This window comes from Ischnura elegans, chromosome 13 (genome assembly GCF_921293095.1).
Source record: "Ischnura elegans chromosome 13, ioIscEleg1.1, whole genome shotgun sequence".
Lineage (NCBI taxonomy): Eukaryota > Metazoa > Arthropoda > Insecta > Odonata > Coenagrionidae > Ischnura > Ischnura elegans.
The window spans coordinates 2,216,751-2,239,024 of record NC_060258.1 but is presented as its reverse complement, the minus strand read 5'-3'; the positions used below and the strand labels follow the sequence as shown (position 1 = coordinate 2,239,024).

General features: G+C 37.6%; 2 protein-coding genes across 2 annotated transcripts in view; both read right to left on the bottom strand.

Annotated features, from left to right (window-relative positions):
* LOC124170380 overlaps nt 1-22,274 on the bottom strand; it is a 263,025-nt gene that overhangs the window by 111,568 nt on the left and 129,183 nt on the right. The window lies entirely within an intron of this gene.
* LOC124170379 overlaps nt 3,120-22,274 on the bottom strand; it is a 32,491-nt gene continuing 13,336 nt past the window's right edge. Inside the window, exons 5-8 of the mRNA XM_046549101.1 lie at nt 19,980-20,108; nt 13,340-13,412; nt 7,659-8,126; nt 3,120-3,259 (exon numbers count right to left, since the gene is read on the bottom strand). Coding sequence (XP_046405057.1) covers nt 3,120-3,259; nt 7,659-8,126; nt 13,340-13,412; nt 19,980-20,108 — 810 coding nt within the window. The remainder of the gene's footprint in view (nt 3,260-7,658; nt 8,127-13,339; nt 13,413-19,979; nt 20,109-22,274) is intronic.

Sequence of the window (22,274 nt, the reverse complement as noted above, 5' to 3'; positions counted from 1 at the left end):
ATTGTTGCATTTTAGTTGCCTATCTTGTATTAATTCATTCGGTAAACGTGTGGTTAAAGGAGAAACTAGGAATAAGCAGCCAAGTTTATAGAATCGAATATTGTTTCTTAGCTTTCCCTATGGTGTGTTATATGTCGTCTTTCATCATTTCAAACTATCTTAAGCTATAATTTTAAATAAAAAATATTCAGAGAAGCAATTATTTACTATATATACGAGGGCAGTAATTTGATTTTTCATGCAGAAATACCAAAACTTGGAAATGATGTGACCTAGTAAGTGACATGGTATTTTATTATTTATTAATTTTAGGTGTGTGAGCTTCACATCACACCTCGTGATATCAGAAAATAATCTGTGGCCTTGGACGAGAAGACGGGGAGAAAATTCTTGTTGAATTGAAGGTGCCCAGATTGGAGGAAGTTACAATTGCTTCACTCTTACCTGTCGTCAAGAAGGCGGACATTGTGGCAGAAGGGACATACAGATTTATAGTGGATATGGATTTGTTTTGTGCAAGTGGATGCTGTGATAGTGGACGTTCATCGGAGAAGGTAATGATGATAGTTATAGTACGTATCGGCCAGTCCTCTTTTAAATAATTTAATATTCAAAAGAGAATACGAAGTAATTGTTTCGCCAAAGTAGATATGGGTTAGAAAAGAAAATTGGAAATATTATTGTGATTAACTAAAGAAAATACATAATATCTGTGTTGTATTTCTGTGTTTTTTTCTAAATATTTCTTGTGGTGATGACTTCATGCAAAGTAAGTATAAACTCGGAGGTGTGCTCTTAGAGACACCAGGTTTTATTTTACAAATGTTTATTCTGGTGATTTGGCAGTACTTTCATATTTTTTAATAGGTTGATACATCTACTGCAGTGACATAGAGACTTTTACTCATCCCAAATAATTGTTCCAATACTTAAGCGCCTAGTACGGGTACGTTTTAGTAGCTGAGACTGAACTATTCGTTAATTTTTGCTTGCATTTTGATGAATTCAATCATAATAATAGCAGATGTGTCAGCAATCTCGTTTCATCGGCAATTTTTATTGAAAAAATCTTATTTCGTCAGGCTTTAGGGTAAGCTTTTCAATGCTCATGGTTATGTCAATGTGATGTCTTATTTAGTGTCAAAATTAATAAGAATTTACTCTTATTAACACATCAAGTTTCTAAGCAAGTACGAAAAGCGACGGAGTGGCATAGTGTCCCCGTAGTCAATGGATACTGTCTACATACGAATTAGATACGGAGGGTTCTGTGCCGTCTGGGTGGAGTTCACCGTGAAAATAGAAGGGAGAAGTGTATGATAGAATTTAGTAAAACCATCGGCATAAGACAGAGAGGAACATAAAAATAAGCATTTGATGAAGCTGTAGGTCTTAGTAAGGTTCGATGGAATCATAACTTGGTTGTCACTGTAGACAGCAATACAAGTTCTGCGCTTCCATTGTGCGCAAGGAAACGTTTAAGAAAAAAATTAAATACTTTCCACAGCCTCGAGTTATTGGGGAGTATAGTAAATACCTTCGAGGTGTAGGCCTACACGAAATGCGAATGTAAATTACCGCACTGGAATACAAGGAAAAAAGACCCAGTACATCCACTTACTGAACAGCGTTTGCAATAACGTCTGGAAATAGTACACGTTATGCAACGGAAGTAAATGTCACTGGTAGACTTCAAGTCGTATCTAGCAGGGACGCATCTAAAATGTGAAGCGAAGGAGTCAGTAGCCGTACCCCCATGCAATTCACGTCCATAAACAGAAAATGCAGTCCATGTAGTTCTTCGCGGATTCGTGACGTAAGAGAAGACGAATTTTGCCATCGAGTTAATCTGCAATGATAAAATTAATGTCAATTAAAAAAATAAAAATGCACGGTCTTCAGCGAAAATATTCACTTTGACAAATTTATTTCAAACCGTAAAGCAGGCCTATTTTATGGAGAATTTATGTCTTTAATTATACAACATCCCATTGGAAACATGATATATAAGAATATTAATTATCTAATATGACGATGTAAGCCATACACGTGGCATAAAATAGAGTAGGATTATATCCGACAATATAAACGGCATATTCCTAAGAGGGAGCAATATATGGTAATGCGGGTTGCACAACTGCCTATAGATACTAATTCCGCCAAAGTTGCCGAAACTCAACATTTATGTTTTACCATAAGCAAATTTTTTTGAAGGCCCATATTTTCAGTTTACATTATTTACCATATTATTAAGTAAAATGAAGGGAGAAAATAATACATTTTTAGGTATTTATTTATCTGGCCTAATGGGTTAATAACTACTGATATTTTAATTGTTTGAGGCTTAACTAAGTGAAAGCGATTCATAATTAAATTAAAAAAGAAAAACTTTGTGCTTTCACATTAATATTTATTCACGACCATGGTTTCAACGTTAGACGTCATCAACACGCACTCGCATGTCCTTAATTTTAAATTTTCATAAAAAAATAAATCAGGATTTATAATAAAATTTCCTTTAAAATGACGTATTATTCATTATTATGGCATGCACTTAGGTCCAGATATAAATTTACAAATAACAGCGGCACATCATTTTGTTGAAAAAAATTAAATACGTCCAACAAACATGGGGTCGATACTCCTTAGTTACCGAGCCATGGAAACGAAAATATTTTGTTGAACACACTTAGCAGTAAGTCCAGTTACGGTGTAAATTGAGTGCTGTCACAGTACAGATCTTCTTGAATGGGCAGGTAAGCATCATAGCCGGCCAATCCATGGTACACAAAATAACCCGGCCCAGGGAAAAAATGCAGTGTCTCTTCAATACCAGGAAATATTTGACTGGGGTGTTTCTGGACCAGTCCAAAGGATATGACATGAGTCTGTTAAAAGGGATTCATTGGTGAACCCCTCTCCTATCCCGATTCATTTCATCAGAATCACCCCATGTTAACTTTCAGATCCAACGCCATTCTTCCCCCTAAAACATTTACTTTTTTACGTGTACCCTATCACATGCAAGGCTCAACAACGATAATTCCAGTCCCCAATCTACATCTGCGGAAATGTAATCCAAACGTCTTCATTTATGACCTATCCACTCGGATGAACATTCAGCCTCCACACTGAATACTTCTTCTTGTCGAACGTCCTTCAACCAAATCACGGATGTGAACTGCATCCCGGTACACCTGGGCTAAGTTGAAGACTGGATTACCGCCAGGAAGCTTCAACTTAACTCTAAAATAATTAGCTGATACAGTTCACAAGGAAGATTAAACGCTCCACATGAATCCTCATTTACTATGGCACTTATAGAATCAGGCGAGGCAAAACAAATCAAATTTCTAGGAGTTACTGTGGATGGAAACATGACTCGGCGCGCTAACATCACAGCACCAATCAAAACGGCGTAAGGTGCATCACCAGCAATAACACTGAAATTTTTTTTATATGGTTAAGGTCCAGCCAAAGGAGAAGGTTATCAGTCCAAAGCTGTAGACAAGTCGTATATATAACCATTATTTTGCGGTGTGTCAGGACATTTTTTATTATTGTTAACAACAGTTGAAGATCCGAGCTACCTTTGCGTTTCGTAACTTTATTTCAATTTTTCATTCACACGGCAAAAATTCTCTAAAACCCGAGTCAACATAAAATCTCATCATTTATTAAAAAATTCACAGCAACCTAATTTCTTTCATACGCTGCATGGGCATAGACTAACTGCCCTTTAAGCGCATAGAATTATTTATGCAGCATAAGTTCAATTATTTATCTAAATCATTTACTCGAAACAAATTATAAATACTAAATAAAACGTAAAAAATTATGATGAAAATTATGAGATATTAACGGCAGTGACTAAAATTAGTAATGTGAACAGAGCTCTATAATTTGAAATTATAAAATGCAATTGTAAATGCCAAAGGAATTCCTTCCGCCTGAATCTTTTTCTTGATGGACTTGACATAAATTTTGGGAAAGGTAACACCAAAATGTCAGATAGACAAGGTGTATGATTAAATATTTATGACTTCGTTTCCAAAATATCTACATGATAGCAATGCATTTTCGGACTTGAAAATACCGGGTCTTTTCAATCCCTGTGATAAAAATATGTATATTGACCACATTTTTTACGTGACATGTATTGTCCATGATAAAATCTTTTCAAGTGATACATTTCGACACGCAAAACCACGTGTGTTACACCACCAATTACCTAAAAATCTATTTATACACATCAGGGAGGTTATTTGCTTGAGGCCTATAAACGGGACACAGTTAACATGAAATATATGGCCATTCACCTGAGAAAGAAATTTCTTTCATTGATCATTAAAGCCTAAACCATGGCTACCAATGTTTTCAAAAGGACATATTATTGTCATTTGAACAAATAATTGCATTGGGGTTGTGGTGCAAGCATTAAAACTACAAACCAATACTGATGTAATCATTGACAGGCATGTGGGTACATCAACAATTAAAACAGACCAGTACCTCAGTTCAGCACTCTCTTCATCAATCGTATATTATTATTAACTTGATATTCGCATATAAATTACATAGAAGCACTACATCAACTAACATTGATAAGACAATTAAACATTGATTAATCACACATGTAACATTGACATTACATTGAAAATAACTCATGAGACAAAGTGCCTCTGGTTTTTATCGGAAGTGTTAAAATGCCTGGCTTACATTTTAATGTAAATATTTTTCTAACAGTAAAAAAATAGCCGTTAAATATACAAGAATACAGTATTTAGCCCTTAAAAATATAGCATAGTATATCAACTTGAACATCTATCAAATTAGGTCACAAACCTAACTGAATATTATTACATATTTTTCAACATAATGGGACATTTTTCATTTCATACAAGCAGTACTCGTACTTAAAGAATTATTTACCTTGATTACTAATGTATACCAATTGATAAGACAAATAACAAGGGGAATACACGATCTTCGGGTGGCCGATTGAGCTCAATTTTTCAGATTCGGTAGATCATGGCTATCAATTAAATATGCCGAAGCAAGACGACGTACTTCTCAAAAATATTCGAGAAAAAAAGCAATTAAAAAACCTAAAAACTGGTCTACGCTATATATCCGGTATTTCCTCACCTTCTCCTTAAGACAGCGGTGGCCCAGCGGTTACGGTGATTGACTATGGATGCGAGGATGGATGGATTGGATGTGGATGTGATAGATGGATAATGCTTTCATTGGGAAATGGAAGTGGATCAGCTTGGGATAAGTAACAGGATGAAAAGTGCACAGAAACCCGGCATCGGCATTATGCAACTGTTAACGAATGGCGCCAAGGGGAAAACAGTTTAACGTCCCATCCGACGGACGGATTACTGCACTTCTGGTTTAATCCACATTACACGCAGGGATTAAATTTCTAGTTGCTCTCAAATTATTTACCGAGATTTGGACGTAGAGGCCAGTACACTACCTGACCATTCCAGTAAATTCTTCGTTTGCAAGGTTCGGGATACTACTAGAACAAACGGAGAACGCGTTCTTTCATCCGCCGCAACGTCTACCCTGTTATTTTGACGGTATTCACGCGTCATTCTCGCTTACGAATAATTTTCTCAATGACACTCCCAATGAAATCATAATCCGTGGATAGGGTGGCTTTCCCTCCCAATTAATAATTTAAATGTAATTATTCTGTCCCCACCTCTACAGAAGACAATTTACACTCGCAATACCATAATACACGTAGAGAGAACAAATAAATACAAAAGCGCCCTTGGAGAGGCAATTACACATCCTTGCTTCATTTTCTACCCTTTTCAGCACTCACTATTATTTAAAAAATGAATTAAAAATAATGTCGTTGAGCAAACGAAGATATGAAAACAATCTTTAAAAATGCAAACAATAAAATCCTTAAAAAATAAAATAAAAAGTAGATCCATTGATGAGGATCGAGCACGCCACCCTCATATCCACAGTCAATCACCTTAACCGCTGGGCCACCACTGTCGTAAGTGAAGTTGAGGAAATACCGGATATATAGCCTAGACCCGTTTTTACAATTTTTTAATTGCTATTTTCTCGAACATTTTTTAGAAGTGCGTCGTCTTGCTTCTGCATATTTAATTGATAGCCATGATCTACCGAATCTGAAAATTTGAGCTCAATCGGCCACCCGAAGATCGTGCATTCCCCTTGTTAGACCTTACCCTGCGTATTTGCAAATGAAAGAAAAGGTGGATCTATCAGGAGAAAGTCTTTTCACATTCATTGAAAGAATAAGGCTTCTTTCTGATGTACCCGCATGTGTGGGACAAGGTTTTCTTTGGTATCGTAAGACTATTCACATTCATTGCACGAATAAATTTTCTCCTTCATATAAGTCGGAATTTGACGGACAAGGTAACTCTTTTGAGAGAAATATTTTCACATTCAATGCACAAATAAGGCGTCTCCTTTTTATGAATCCGCAAGTAACAGACAAGACCACTTCTTTCAGAGAAAGATATCACATTCATTGCAAGTATAAGGTTTCTAGTTCGTATGACTCCGAATGTGACTGACAAGGTTACTCTTATCAGAGAAAGACTTATCACATTGATTACAAGAATAATGTTTCCCCTTCGTGTGAGTCCGCGCGTGACAGACAAGATTGATCTTTTGAGAGAAACACTTATCACATTCATTGCATGAATACGGTTTCTCCTTCGTATGGGTCCGAATGTGACTGACAAGATTACTGCTTTGAGAGAAAGACTTTTCACATTGACTGCATGAATAAGGTCTCTCCTTCGTATGTGTCCGAATGTGAATGACAAGGTTACCCTTACCTGAGAAAGACTTATCACATTCATTGCATGAAAAAGGTTTCTCCTTCGTATGAGTCCGAATGTGAGTGACAAGGGTGCTCTTTCGAGAGAAAGACTTATCACATTCTTTGCAAGAAAAAGGTTTCTCCTTCGTATGAGTCCGGATGTGACTGACAAGGTGACTCTTTTCAGAGAAAGACTTTTCACATTCACAGCACGAATGAGGTTTTTCCTTCGTATGAGTTCGCATGTGCCGGACAAGGTCGCTTTTTTTATGGAAGGACTTTTCACATTCACTGCATGAATACGGTTTCGACTTAGTATGAGTCCGAATGTGACTGACAAGGTTACTCTTATCAGAGAAAGACTTTTCACATTCACAGCACGAATGAGGTTTCTCCTTCGTATGAGTTCGCATGTGTCGGACAAGGTCGCTTTTTTTATGGAAGGACTTTTCACATTCACTGCATGAATACGGTTTCTCCTTCGTATGATTCCGAATGTGAGTGACAAGGTGACTCTTTTCAGAGAAAGGCTTTTCACATTCACTGCAAAAATAAGACTTCTTTGCTATGGTTGGAATAACTGTGCATGGTTTCCCATCTACAATAAAGCTTTTCTTCACTTCCTTCGCATTTTTATTCCCCCTTGTCCCTCCGAAGTTATCATTAAGAAGCAAATTTCCTTTTTTCCCCACCTCTTGGCTTTTACACATCAGCTGATTTAAACTTTTCGGGAAGGGCAGACAAAAACCATTATTATCTATGCTAGAAACAACGCTTTTGAGGGAAAAATCTTTTCCGATTGACAAATTTGAATCAATATCCAATTTACCAGAACCGAAATGAATCTTGAGGTGGTTAATGAGATCATGTTTGGCGTTGAATACATCTCTGCAGATGAAGCAATGATAAGAGTTTTTCGTTGAACTGGCACAATTCCCAGGATTATTGATCATGTAAGTACTTTTCACTTTGTTTTCCCGTATGATTGCCTCGGGGTCATTCTTCCCATTATCAGTGCTCCTGGAAAACTTTGTGGTGTCTGCATTATCACAACCACCTCTCTTCTCAGCATTGGTCGTTGTTGCTCTATTCCCTCCAATTTTATACACGTACCTCGATTTCGAATGTAACCGTCCATCATTAGGAATGGAGCAAGACGTTATTTGATCAGCAAGCAAGTTATCACATTTATTAGTGTCTTTATCCATCACATCCTTTCTTTTCCTTGAATGTGATGCTCTCATTTTTGGTTCAAGGACTGAAAACAAGGCTGAGGCCCTTTCAGGAGCTGGGGACTCTAGAAAAGAATTTCAAATTAAAAATAAGTAAGGTTAGGCATGGAATCTATGACTCGTTGAACTAATTTATAACAGCCATTAGACATATCAAGGGAGCCTCTTTAACCGATTCTACGGTAAAATGCTAAACAAGGTGTCAATTAATTTTATATGGTGTTTTCCGTACATTTATTCACAAATTGAATGGCACTACTCCTCATAAAAATTGAGAAAATATTGCATACTAATCTCAAGTATCTACTCCAGAAAACACCTCAATGCACTCTGTCATGCACAGAATTAATCACAAACTCAGTTCACAAATGGCATGCATAGACATAATGTTGAATTGAAACGATTATCATTCTAATTGTAAAAAAAATACTTCCTTCCTTTACAAAGCTTAAAATATGCAATATAGAAATGTAAAGCAAGTACACTGGCCAGAAGGTAATTAAAGCTCACACAAAAAATATTGCCAGCTTAACCTTTTCCCTACTGTACACGTATATATACGTGTGGACGTTTCCTGACCTGGGAGACGACAGGCGTATATATACGTGTGAGATTTTCCCGGCCAGGAGATTGAAAGCCGTATATATACGTTTTCTAGCTCCCCCCCTTTTAGGACGGTCGTGGGTTTACGATGTGTTTGTCTCGGTACCCAACGCTTCGGGGTTTAGGTTTAACCTTCGGAATCCGGGAGCAGGTACCCGGACTCTTCGTCTTTTAGAACCCCTTTCAGCGGTACGGGACAGCGGTCATTCAATTGTTTATACAGTCAATTTTCGAAATAAATATTTGTTTATTTCTCAAGAAATATACATAAAGAATTGAATTCTTAGTCTTTTGAGCAGCGTTTACAATTTTTAAAAGAAATTCTGTGACAAATATTAACTTATATCTCGAGTTATGTATAAACATCAACATGGAAATTGTTGCTGCGTTAAATGCGTTAATAAAGGTCTTAGAACTTCGTTTAAAATTTGACAATGCTCAGATAAAAATGAGGAATTCAATTCAAAGTATGTAATTTACGTGCAAGCAACAATTATCCATTTGCTAAATACATAAAAGCCAAACATAAGTTGACCGCGAACCAATGCCGCAGGTATGGTCGTAAACCCGGAAAGGAGGGAGCACAAATACTCTCGGACTCCAAGATAATGCGATGTCCCTGCGTGGAGGGGTCGCAAAAGGTTCAGCGAGACCCTTCTTAAGGAATGCTCTCCAAAAATGCTCCATGCCACAAGAAAGAAGAGTCTCTTCGGGCTCAGTACTGCAGTCACGCTAAGACGAAAACTCCGCCATCTCGAAAGGGTTAATAAACCATAGACAGGAAGATGGAGGGGCAATAGTATTGCATATTATAAGAAATTACCTTCAAGGACAACATATATTAAAAAAAGAAAAATTTTTAAGAACAACAATAGCAGTAGATGAAGATCACATTCTCTTAGGGGCACACTTCTCTATTTCTTTCTTTCCTAGCCACAACACCTTGCATTATTTATTAAACGATTTCAAGTATAAGGGAATGGGGTATTAATGATCTCATACCTAGATTAACATTAGACATGGTCAGATGTTCCAAAGTTACTAAAGGCATCGGATCTGGATCCGAAATTATATTTTATGGCTTCAGTGAATGCACACCCCGAATGAGAAGAGTGGAAAGGGTTCCAACTCTCTCTTTGCATGTGCCCTCATAGTGCTGCTGATATCTCTTTTTGCCAGTCTTAGTTTGAGAACCTGGATGGTACAGGATGGATTGGTATCATGAACCATCAGAACAGACCAGTTATGAAGAATGTTAAAATGAGAAAGAGATTGTCGTGTTTGCACAATGCGTCCAACATTTTGATAAAAGGCTTTGCACGCAAAGACGCACTGAAATGTTAGACAGTATATTTTGTAAAATATAAGTAGCCTTCCCCCACATTACTTCCCAACTCTGTCTCAGGGCCATATAAAACCGTCTGGTTTCACTAGCTGACCCAGTATTCAGGGTTGAATTCATCATGGATTAAGTCTAGCAAGCAATCACCATGAAGCCTGATTCGTGAGTAAGTGTGTAAGAATATCTATTTCATTTCCTCACTTGGTCGATTCATAGACTTTATATGAAAAAGCTGAAAATTGGTAAAAGATACCTGATTTCCAGGTTGTCAGCATGTATCCATTTTCCAATTCCCTAACACTTCCCTTATAATTTATCTATTTTCAGAAGCAATCATCACAATGCTATTTTAATTTTGAATACGTCTAGAGTGAATTTTCATAAAACTCAAAGTACTGAAAATGTGAAGCAATGTACCACTATACCATTTTTCTGAACTGATAGCGGCTGGTTGGAAAATAGCAATTGGCCAATCAGAAGCGCTGCCCCTTCCACCTCTATTTTCCCCTCCATCCCCTTCCCTTTTCCGCTACACTCCCCTCCATCCGGCCGACCGGCGTTGCCAGCCTTGAGAATAACGGTACTTTCGGGGGCGGGGGAATATTTTCGGACGAACGCTGAGTTATTCGATTTGGCAACACTGCTAGCTGGAGAGCGATCTGCACTGTACAGAGTTTGGAGAGAGACTGCGGGCTCCTACACACTTTCTACCATCGCTCTTCTGTGATTGGCTAGAGGAGTGGGTGGGTTTCGAGCGCGCTCAAAGTCAGCCCCCATCAGTTCAGAAAAATGGTGTAGAACATCCTAATAAAAAATAAACTTAGCAGTTAATCGTTAAAGCAACATCCAATTAATTCAAAATTCTCATATCCACCCTCGAAGGGAGTGATGCCTTGTACTTTGCTGTATCACCTTTCACAATTTGAATAAAGCCACAACCTTGAAATCTTAGCTTACGAGCATAATTAAGCATGGCCTGGTCACCCACTGCCATTACTCTACAGAACTGCAACTTATGCACGCAAGGTATTAAAATTGAGTTCAGCCTTTTTTAGCCAAATCAGTTTTTTTCATATCTCACTTTTTCCATGAAAAACTATTAGGCCTATTAAAGCACAGTTCCTAAGAGCGCAAAACAGTGTATTGTTTGGAGTGTCTATCAAAGCAAAATTTTACCATCATTTCAAACCCGAAAAAAAACACTTGAGCTCATTTCAACAAGTTCCATGTTATTTTTATTTATAGACGCTACAATTGACAAGGTACATAACTGGATTCTTATGCTTAGTATTCTTCACAAGTGATATATTGGGATTTTTTTTATTACCCAGTCTTAACCTTTTTGCGCCGAGCTCCTTCGCGGGAAGTTGCTTTTGGCTCTATGAAGGGTTTGAGATTTTCTTTTTCGCCCCATACGGAGTTTTTTTTCGGCTTGGCACTGACCAGGTAGTCGCTTTCTCCCCTTAATGACCTTTCCTAGCGGGGTCCCGGACCCTTTCCGCGGCAACTGAACAAATATAATCCTCGACCCTTTTCCCCGAGGGCAGCCCATCCCGGCGTACTTTTGCGGTCAGTTTATTGTTGCCAGTGCAATTTTAATTTTTTAAATTGCTACTGTTGCATTAAATGTCAGTTCATCAATATATTCCTTTCATTTTTTAATGCCTGTAGAACTTTTAAACCAAGTTCTACGGTTATTTTTAGGGTTTTCAGCAAAACGGCACTATATCATAGCCAAATGAGCTTTTCCAAGAAGAATGAGGTTATCATCTTCCACGTACATATTTCAGTAGGAGAATACTTACACCAATGAGAGTACTTACAATATGAGAGTAATTACCTGGGCAGAGCAGTTCTTATTCCTGCAATGCTTCTCACAACATGTCTACGTAAAACATTCCCTATTGGTACATTAAATTTACGAATTTTTAGGATATGCATAAATCAGTATTTATAGCGAAATTCATTTATAATACCTTTGTATTCAAAGGTTGGTAAGAGGTTATTAAAAATAGCCGCTGTAATTTTGGCTCACGACAAAGAACTGAGAGAATCAAATTTTATTACATTACGCGGGCTTTTTTTCATAGAAGTTAAATCGGATATTCTATCGAATTTCACCGCATATGTACACTTAGAATGTAGCTAACAGAGTAACGTATATTTTAGATGTAAATCATTACAATATCGCTCCTATAAACTTGCTAGTAAGTTATAAAAATAACAATTAAACATCTAACCTTAGCGTCTCCAAAAGTTGTTCTAGGTGATGATCAACTCCGTTAATATGAACGCTAGAATTCCGTTTAAAATTTAGAACCAATCAGCAGAACATACAGAATGTAATTATTCGCATTGATTTTCAAAAAATGCAACATTTACGTTTTTAGTTATTCCACCTTATAAACAAATAAGTGACCATGATCACCTTCTTTGGGTGGGACACTAAGAGCCGGAATGGGCCGAGGTAATCCCCACACGGACAATAGGAAAGGGTCGGACCTCTCGCGCCGAGGGACCCTAATGGCAGTTGGGACCTACTTGGCATGCTTGACCGCGAAACCGTGAAAACACGCCCTTTGGCCTTGTGCTTCGAAAAATTCAAGCCGTGAAAAGCCGGCCTTCCTTCTTTAGCATCAGAAAATTCAGGCCGTGAAATCACGCACTGCGTAGGGAAGAGGTTAAAGACAAAATTGTCCGGTAAAGTACACTGGAATCCCTATGTGAATGCATATGACTGCATATATTGGTTAATGTCACTGAAGCATGACGAAATTTTTACTAGACATTTGCCGACCTGATTACAGTCTCATGCACAACTATAAATCATAAACCAAAGAATTTTTAGGTGGGTGAAAAATACAGATGCTGCATCCTTCACAAGGGAAGTGTCTAAAAACCGGGTGTCAGATTTCAATCTAATTTTCTTGAGTTATACATAGTCCATTTGGAGCTATTTTTGAAATAGCCCCCATAAGAGGGTATATAACCAAATAGTTTAGACTTAAATGCAGTTTAAAATTTACAGGTCAAAAACATTCATGTATAAGAGCCACTCTGAGAAGGGTGAGCATTAGTCTAGTGGTTAAAGTGACCAGTTGTCGCGCCAAGGATTTGGGGTCGAGAAAAACATTTAAAATTATCAGTGCAACTTATGGATATATTGATGAATTTATCTGTAACATAGACAATACAAAAAATATATAAAAAAATATCATGCCAGGTTCGCAAAATTTTATTGAATTCCGAGTCCTGTTTTTTAATATTCCCTTGTCCGGATAGTTACTAGCCTTTTCTGTGAAGAGACACTTTCAAGCACTGAAGAGCACTCACCCACATCCTCCGTCATAAACTCCATGGCCGTCGTGTACTTCTGAATCAGCTCTCCATTTTCCGTAACAGTAGGCTGAAAGTATGAATTTCAGATTTACCAAAAACAAATGACAACTATAAAATAATAAAAGAATGAAACAAAAATCTTATATTCATGTGAATCTGTGGCGAGAATACAAAAAGAAATGAAGTAAAAACACCAGCACTAATTCTAAACTCACTTCAATCATACACTGTCCTAAATACTAAAATATACACTTCCTTCCGGGGAAAAAGGGTGGGCCAAAAGAATAAACAAAATGCAAGGTACAAATATTGGGTGCTTTCCATTCATGCGACACACGCGTCGACTTGTGTCGACTCGCGGTAACTGTTTATAACTCTCCTATTCCTGTGCGTTACCGTTTGTTGACTTGTGTCACAACAGTCGGCGACACGCACAGAATGGAACACGAAAACCGCGACGAAAGTCGACTTGAGTCGACGTATGTCAATGAATGGAAAGCACCAATTGCGGGGCAACAGGTCTTCTTCAGACTTAGTGCTTCTACTTATATATGGGATTTCTTCGTGAATCTTCTTAACTGGGGGGAGAAGTCATGTGGGATTACAGTTTTACTTATCGGCTCTCCGTCATATATGTGGATGACCTCCTCAGCTGTCTTCTGCAGCGTCTTCATTCACCATGGGCTGAGAGAATATTTAATTCAAGGCGTCGTGGGTTGACCTTATTCCTCTTGTTATGGGAAATCTACCATTCTCTTCTCTTATGTCCTGTTCTTTGCCACTCTTCACCTCACAGTCTAACCTCCACGATTCTCTTCTCTTTCCACCTCTCCTCCAACTGACAGGCAACACATCTCCAGCTGTCGGTCATTGCCTTTGGCTGCAACATGAAGATGCGGTCGATATATCTCCTCAAGCTGAAATTCGTCTGTATTTTATTAACCAGGGAGTGTTATTTTCTGAGGTTGGGGACACTGGAGGAAACTCAGGATGAAGCGGATTTCATGGAATCCTCACCATGTGACAGTTGTGCCGCGGGTTAAGCTTTGGGTCTACGATCGTCGCGATAAACTATTAAACAGTACGGGATGCTGAGCAAGGGAGAAATTATTCCGCCCGTACTCGCAGTTATACCAACTCCCCTGTAGTGGAATGTAATTCCCTCTGTATATTGGGAGGATCGCGCTAGCGATCAAACCACTCCCTTTTCATCACCGGGAATAAGGGGAAGGGAATCGGGATGAAAAAAATTACGTATAGACTAGCCTTTCACCAAACAGAATGGGCTTACTCGAAGCGAGAATCTGAACAGCAGGTCACTCGCCAAAAAAACAACGCTATCGAACATTAAAAACTCACTGACTACGGCAATCTTCGCCCTCGGGTCTACTTCAAGCACTGCCTTGCTTACTGCCTCACCGGCTCACCTCCTCTCTACCGTCCGATGCGCCACCACCGCGGTCAGGGGTGGAATATAATGAGGACAAAAGAAGAGCGACGAACGCAGTAGCGTTGAGACGGACAGCCGCCACAACCACCGGGAGGGGGGATTGCCTAAGCATGTTCTCATTTTGTAGAGGAAAGGGGTGCGGATTCCGTCACCCTCCATTCGCTGCTCACGGTTGTTGTTTTGGAGGGGGGGGGGGAGATTGGAAAAAATGTGGACCTTCCACTGGTCGCGTACACATCACGGAAAAACCACAAAATCGGGAAAGCGGGGAATCGTGGGGGTAGGGGGAAACATTCAACACTCAATTCAACCTTCACTGTATACACACACACATTCACACATGGTATTGAAGCAGTTTTCCTTACGTAGTGAGCGCTGATTTAAAGTTACCCACGAAAAATGCCAAGCGGCAACGGTTACAATATGTCTTCCACATATTAGAAAATAATGATGTAGATCACAAAATTTTGGCTCAAGTGCCCGTGTTTACAATACTTCAAATTCAGGATTTCCCCCAAACATGACTTTCATCCATTAATTTAACCCATTAATCCCCAGCATTGCGTAAACGCAACATTATTGAATCGTAATTTTAAAAAAAACCTTTGTGCAGGATAATTTTTTCTCAGGTTTTCTGAATTAACTTTCGTTCTTGTTCAGTTAATTTTGTAAAATTTTCACTAAAATAATGCTTTTTATTTTACTTTAAAATTTGCCCATTTCGAAGCATTGAAGTACTGCAAATTGAAAATGATATTTTACAAATATTTATTGAGTACTCCTACTAGAAGTAATTTTTTCTCTAAGTTCTGTTTCTTTATTCATAATGTTTATTTTTTTCACTAACTTTCGCCATTCTTGGCATAAATATGGTTGTTGTAAAGAATGATGCGTTCAGTCAGTTATGGGAATTCACTGGTAGACTAGAGGGCTGCTCCAAAGCATAACAAAACTTATAAGTATGGCTTTTAATCGACAATGTAGTCTTTCGGAGGCAGTTCAGCTGCTTTTTTGGCACTCACAGGTAAGTTGTGAGTTTATAAAGTAAAGCGTGAATAGTATTTTGAATTCCAAGATGGCCATCCGTACTAATTTTACATCAAACACTCTGGTACTTCCTAGAGTCAAACTGCTAGGCGCACACATGGAACCGATAAAGGGCAATGTCATTCCCATGTCATTGAGTGGAAGTATTTCTTTGTAGATGTAAAATTCAGCTTCAGATGCATTCGGTTTCAAAGACGGTAGAATCAGAGGGTGAGAAACGTATTAGTCGAAGCAGGATTGTGATGGAAGGTGGAGCCTCATGTAACTCTTTGGAATTTTCTCCGTGCAATCCTGAGTTACCTCTTTTCTTCTATCGCTTAGGTGTTGTAAGGCTAATAATCTAGCTTCAGTTGGGTCCATATCAGTTAAATATTCCTCTGAAATGCATATCTATCTCTCATCCAGTAATTTTATCAATAATGCCGCAGTAGTTTTTGCTCAGCGTTTTGCCAAACAATTCATCCAGTGGTTTCATTCAAATTTTACCTGTTATTTCTACACCTCAGACGTATACTTTAGAAGAAGCATCAACGAGGTAATTGAAAAATATAAATTAACAGGAGAGTTATTGTTTGATATTTTATAAAGTTTGAACTACAATGGAGATTACCACTTTTTCGGGAGATTACCTCTTCTTCAGCATTTCAAATATGAATGATTGCAGGAGGTGCTACAAGGCAAATCAGTTTACTCATGCAGTATGTAAAGAAAAATCGTCCATTAAATGTGAATGCCCAAGTAAAAGATGCAGAGGACAAACAGGCTCATCTAACTTGAAAAAATAGAATCTACTTCTGAAGTAGTCCCAAATTTCTACATGAAAAAAAGCATTAGAAACACTTATTACTCAGTATGGAGGCCACTCACCAACTGAGATCTGTCGCTTATTTCTCGGTGGAAAACTACATGAATTAATTTTGAGCTACTCAAATAACTGCGCTGAGGAGATAAATAACCATAAATTTACTCAGTAAGGCAGATTAAAAAAAATAATTGGAGTGATAATGTTGTTGGGGTAACATATATTACTCTGCACTATGTAGTACTGGACAAGCCAAAAGGATGTCTGTCAGAATTGTGAGGCAATGTATGACGCAGCTTTCCGATAATTCTCAACTACACAAAAGAGATACATTTTTGACAGTCCGCAAAAGAATAAACCAAAATTCTATTCAATTAGGAATTTTCCCAACAAATGGTTCCATATAACAGGTGCCACAGCTAAAATGTTCATTCGTGGGGAACAATTTAGAAATGGTTATACATCGAAGTGTACCTTATCTACAGGCTATCAATTTTTGCCATATGGAAAGGTGGTACTTGAAAGTGATATTTCTATATTTAATATATATATATATATAATATATATATATATATATATATATATATATATATATATATATATATATATATATATATATATATATATATATATATATATATATATATATATATATATATGATTTATAAATTCACCACGAGAAAGGGTTGCTCTAAATTTGCTGAATATTTTGCAAGTCTCCAAAATAACATGCCAAGAATTTTTATAATTTCTTCACCGGTCACATTCTATTAGCAGCTTTCAAGTGACAACTGTTATTTTGCAACAGGGGCAGTAACAGAAAATAAAACTGAAAACTACCTACTCATGTCTTCGAGAGATCTGACAAAAAACAAAAAAAACGGGGATTTCTACTATTCGTTTGATAGGTCAAAACATATTCTCTTAGTGCAATGGCATGATAACTGTCATCGCTGTTGCTTTAAATTATGGAAATATGGAACCCATAGTAAAGAGGAAAAGGTATTAAGAAAGACTCCTGAAGAAAATCGAAATGTCATCAACAATTACAATCAGGGAATGGGAGGGGTAGATTTACTCGATAGTGCAGTGGTGAACCCGTGGTGATTTTACGTTTAAGTTGTGTGAAAAGAAATTCCTTTGTTAGAATTTCGTCCAAGATCGTAAAATTTTACTTAGGTAAGAAATCGTTTCCAATACAATTGCTGATGACATTTCACATAAAAATCTGTGCCCAATGGCAGGACACCTTAAGAAAAATGACATACCCCAGCATGCTCGTCAAGGGAGAATAGGGCATTTCATCCTCAGGCATACTCATAATTCCCGGCAAAGATGTTGAGTGTGCAAATCAAAGATAAGTTATGTTGTGAAAAGAGCTATGTTTAATTCCACACAGAATATTATTGAACATAGCACCAGAAAAGACGATGAAAAATAAAATATGCAACCTGAGTTTCAAAAAGTTCTTTTTTGTTTTTATTTTCCGGAGTTTTCCCAGCTTTGCGTAAGTGCAGCATTATGCAAATCATTTATTATGATGAAAATAATATCTTTTTCTGAAAATTAATCTTAATTAGCTCAAAATAAATGGTAAAATACCAAATAACAGAAGGTAAAAGCCCTTCATGAAGTCTGGGGAATAATGGGTTAGTTGAATATATGCATTAAATAGATGCATTAGTTCGCCAAAAAAATAATAAATCCCACATATAGCATTGATAACTATCTACACACCACCAAAAAAAATTCACTTGATAATATTCACATGCACAGCTTGTGTGTCACATTTATATGCACTAAATTTTACAATAGTTATTATGTATCACAGTGCTCAAAAAAGGAAATAACTCATTTTATCAAGAAAATGCAGGATTAGTATGAAGTAAAAAAAAACAACTAATGCGTGAATAATGATTTTTCTAACGGTTGAATGTGTGACTGAAACTTGTTTAATTTTAATTGCTTAAAAACATTTTCGCCGTCATTATTCTTTACTTTGACTTATCTTACACACATGCAAAAAGTGCTTATATTCCGTGGATTTTATCTGCTAGATGTTTTACATCATAATCAAAATTCTAACTGGTTTTTCAAAATATAGATATTAAATTAACTTTTGGGCAAATCACACACTAGAGTACAGAAAAATACAAAGCATTCTTTGCTGAGAGATGGATGAGATGTGTTTACTCACTTGCCAAGAGTGCATAATATCGTTAGATCATCCTACTGCAATGCCTGGACTTATTACCAACCTTGAATTCCCATGGTAGCATTTTCAAATTCTTCTGCGTTTAGTGGATGATAATCATAGTCCCTGATTTATTTGACTATTACCCTACAGGTCTTTCATCTACCAAAGGTTACTATGATAATCCAAGGGGTTGTAATTCCATATGTTGGTATGACAGTTTTTTATTCTGTAGTGAGGCAAGCAATAAATAGCTCAGGAGTATAAAGGAGCAATTCATAGCTAGCAAACAATAACGGCAAGTTTTACTCATTTACTCACTGACAACCTAACCTTAAGTACAGTGGGTATCATACCTTCCTCTTTACATACACGAAGTAAGCCTTAAACGATCGTTTGCATGCTATTATCATAACATTTTGATATTTGGTGCCTTTTTAAGGGTGCATCACAGGTAGTAATTCTATTAAATGTGTATTACTTTAAGCACACGAATATAACTTTTTAAGGTAATAATCTAAATTTGTAATTTTAAGAAATTTTAAGGTTTACCAATGCATGTGACTCAACAGTATATGCAACCAGCTTCACACTAACTGATCTCTGTAAAAATTTATGTAGAGTCCACAAAATCTTAGTTCTCCTACCTGGGTGTAAAACTTGATAATAAAGTCTCCTTGGAGGAACATATTCAAAAGGTCTGAAGAAATATGATCTCTACTTGTGTCCTGATTCTCTCAGATAAACTGTAGACATTAATGTATTATTGTCAATTTATAATGGTGAATTCTACCTGAATGTGATGTTAAGTGTCCTCATCTGGGGCCCTAGACCCAATTCTAAAATAATCTTCAAAATTCAAAAGGGATACTGCAGCTCTCTGGTAAAATGTCTCCTTACACAGCATGTCACCCTCTACTTCAAAAATTAACTATATTACATCACCCCTCTGTGTTCATGAATACAGCAACTTTTTGTGCAAAAAACTATGTACATAACTACGACGAATTTCTTCCTATACAAATTTGTTTCTTTCTTAATTAGTACTGTTTTTGTATATTATATACTCCTTGACATGTCTTATGTTTGTTCAAACAAGTCACTGGACCAATTAAAATATTGTTATTATTATTATGATTACCTGATCAGAGGCTTGGGACACGAGGTCATTTGTGGCCCAAATAGTGCTATTACTGTGTGCATATCCACCTCCATCATCACTGAACTCATCTGCTTTTACAGAAGGGGACCCACATGTTGCCATGCCACTCTGAGAAAAAAAGAGAATTAAATCTTCATTGATACAGGTTTGCACCAATTGCTATTAGAAGCAAAAAGATCACAGCCAAAACAACAAATATAGGACATATGCATAATTGAAAAATTCCCTGAAAAGCTATTCTGACCTCAAAGAGGAATACGGGAGAAATTCATTAACTAACAAAATATGGCCCATTAAGATACTCTGCCTTTTCAATTAGCCATAGGAAACCCTTCCTAAAAAGGAACAACAAATTTATCAGCAATAATTTGTGAAATCATGATCTCATGACATATTCATTGACAACCAAGATTTTTTGTCTACTTGTGCAGATGAAGTACGAAAAAGTTGATTTCATCCATTAAACGTGATCATTATATTTTATTTCAATCAAAGATGAATACATAACAAGTTCCATTAAAATCACCTCATGGAAAGAAATTGATGCCTCTTGACAACCACCCTGGTTTGCCAACATCTAATACCCTTTCCAAAGATGGTGAAGGACAAATCCTGAGTCCCCCTTATCATTTACTCAATATTGTTCTCACTACATCCACATCTGCAACAGTTACAATATGCCTTATATAAATTCTTTTTTGGGAGCAATTCTTGTTTGGTAGGATTGGCTAGAAACTGCATCACCTAATTATGTGGCAATACAGCCAGCCAGAACTAACACAACAGGATTTATCATTCACCATGAAAGTTTTTTCACATTTTAAACGACTTCACCAGTAGTTGACCACATAATGAGACATGATGGCCTGATAAAAACAGCTGTAGACGGACTGCTGGAAGAATAGTAAAAGTTATAAAAGATGTAAAAGAGACGAAATACATCCCAATGAAATAGTGGACAGTAGAGTTGCCTCAAAGATATCTTAGGACTTATGAAGTTGATCCGTCCTTCGGTTTTGTGGTTATTGGAAGTGAAAATGGTGTTTCCTTGCTCACATAAATGGGAAATGCCATGACGTCAGAGCCCTCACTTGATCAGTGAGCTAAGGTGAGTGATCAGAGCATCTGTATGCCCCCATTCTGTTCAAAAAAATAAACCATTCATTTTGAACGATTTCTTCAAGAATGACACATGCCTATGTTAGCTGAAAAAACTTTTGGGCAAATGGGCCTAAACTTTTGGGAATTTTGATTCCCTTAATCTCCCTTGAAAAAGAAACCAGAATTGGTCAGGAAACGTTGGGGTCACCCAAAAATTTGCAAGGTAACATAGCCTAGAAGTAGAGATGTGCGAATAGTATCCGCGAATAGTCGAATACCTCGAATAATAGAAAGTATTCGATATTCGAGATCTCGAATAGTTATGCCAAAGGTACCGTCTCGAATACCTCGAATACTATGAATTTCGCGTCATACACTATCGCTCGCACGTCGTTGGTAGTTGACTCGGAAAAATGAGAACTCAAGTCGTCTAGTGCATGCAGCGCCGTTTTAAGCAAGCTGACGAAATACATCAAATTCACGGGTTCGAGCGGTGAAAAGAGTTCGACGTGGGGAACCGAAATTGATCGGATGAAAAAAATCCGAAAATCCCAGGTGTCCCTTATCAGGAGAACCTCAGTTCCGTGGGATAGCAACATTGGCGCATTTCCCACGATCCGCTATCCCCATCCATTCAGCGTTCGCCCCACCCCCTCAAACGATTTCCTCTTCCCCGAAAACAAAAAAAAGGTCCCGGCTCGTGCAGGGATCGTATTACGAAGACCTCAGCTTTGAAAAAAATATCAAGTTACCGGAAAATAATAGAATCTTGTTTCACCCTTCCCTCTTTCTCCCCACTGACCATTTTCCCGCATCCATCTTTTGATAAAATGAGAGGAGGTGTTTGCCGTGTGTCCTTTGTGGCTAATAATGACAGGCACTTATTTTGAATCTTCCCCAGGAGATGAAACTACCATAGGGAAGAACTCAGTGCCGTGGGATAGTGACATTGGCGCATTTCCCACGATCTGCTATTCCCCTCCATTCAGCATTCGCCTCACCCACTCTTGACGATTTCCTCTTCTCCGAAATCAAAATAAAGATCCCAGCTCGCGCAGGGATTGTATTACAAAAACCTTAGCTTCAAAAAATATCAAGTTACGCGAGAAAAATAAAAACGTGTCTCGCACCCACCCCCTTTTCTCACCCACTGACCTTTTTCTACCTACCTGC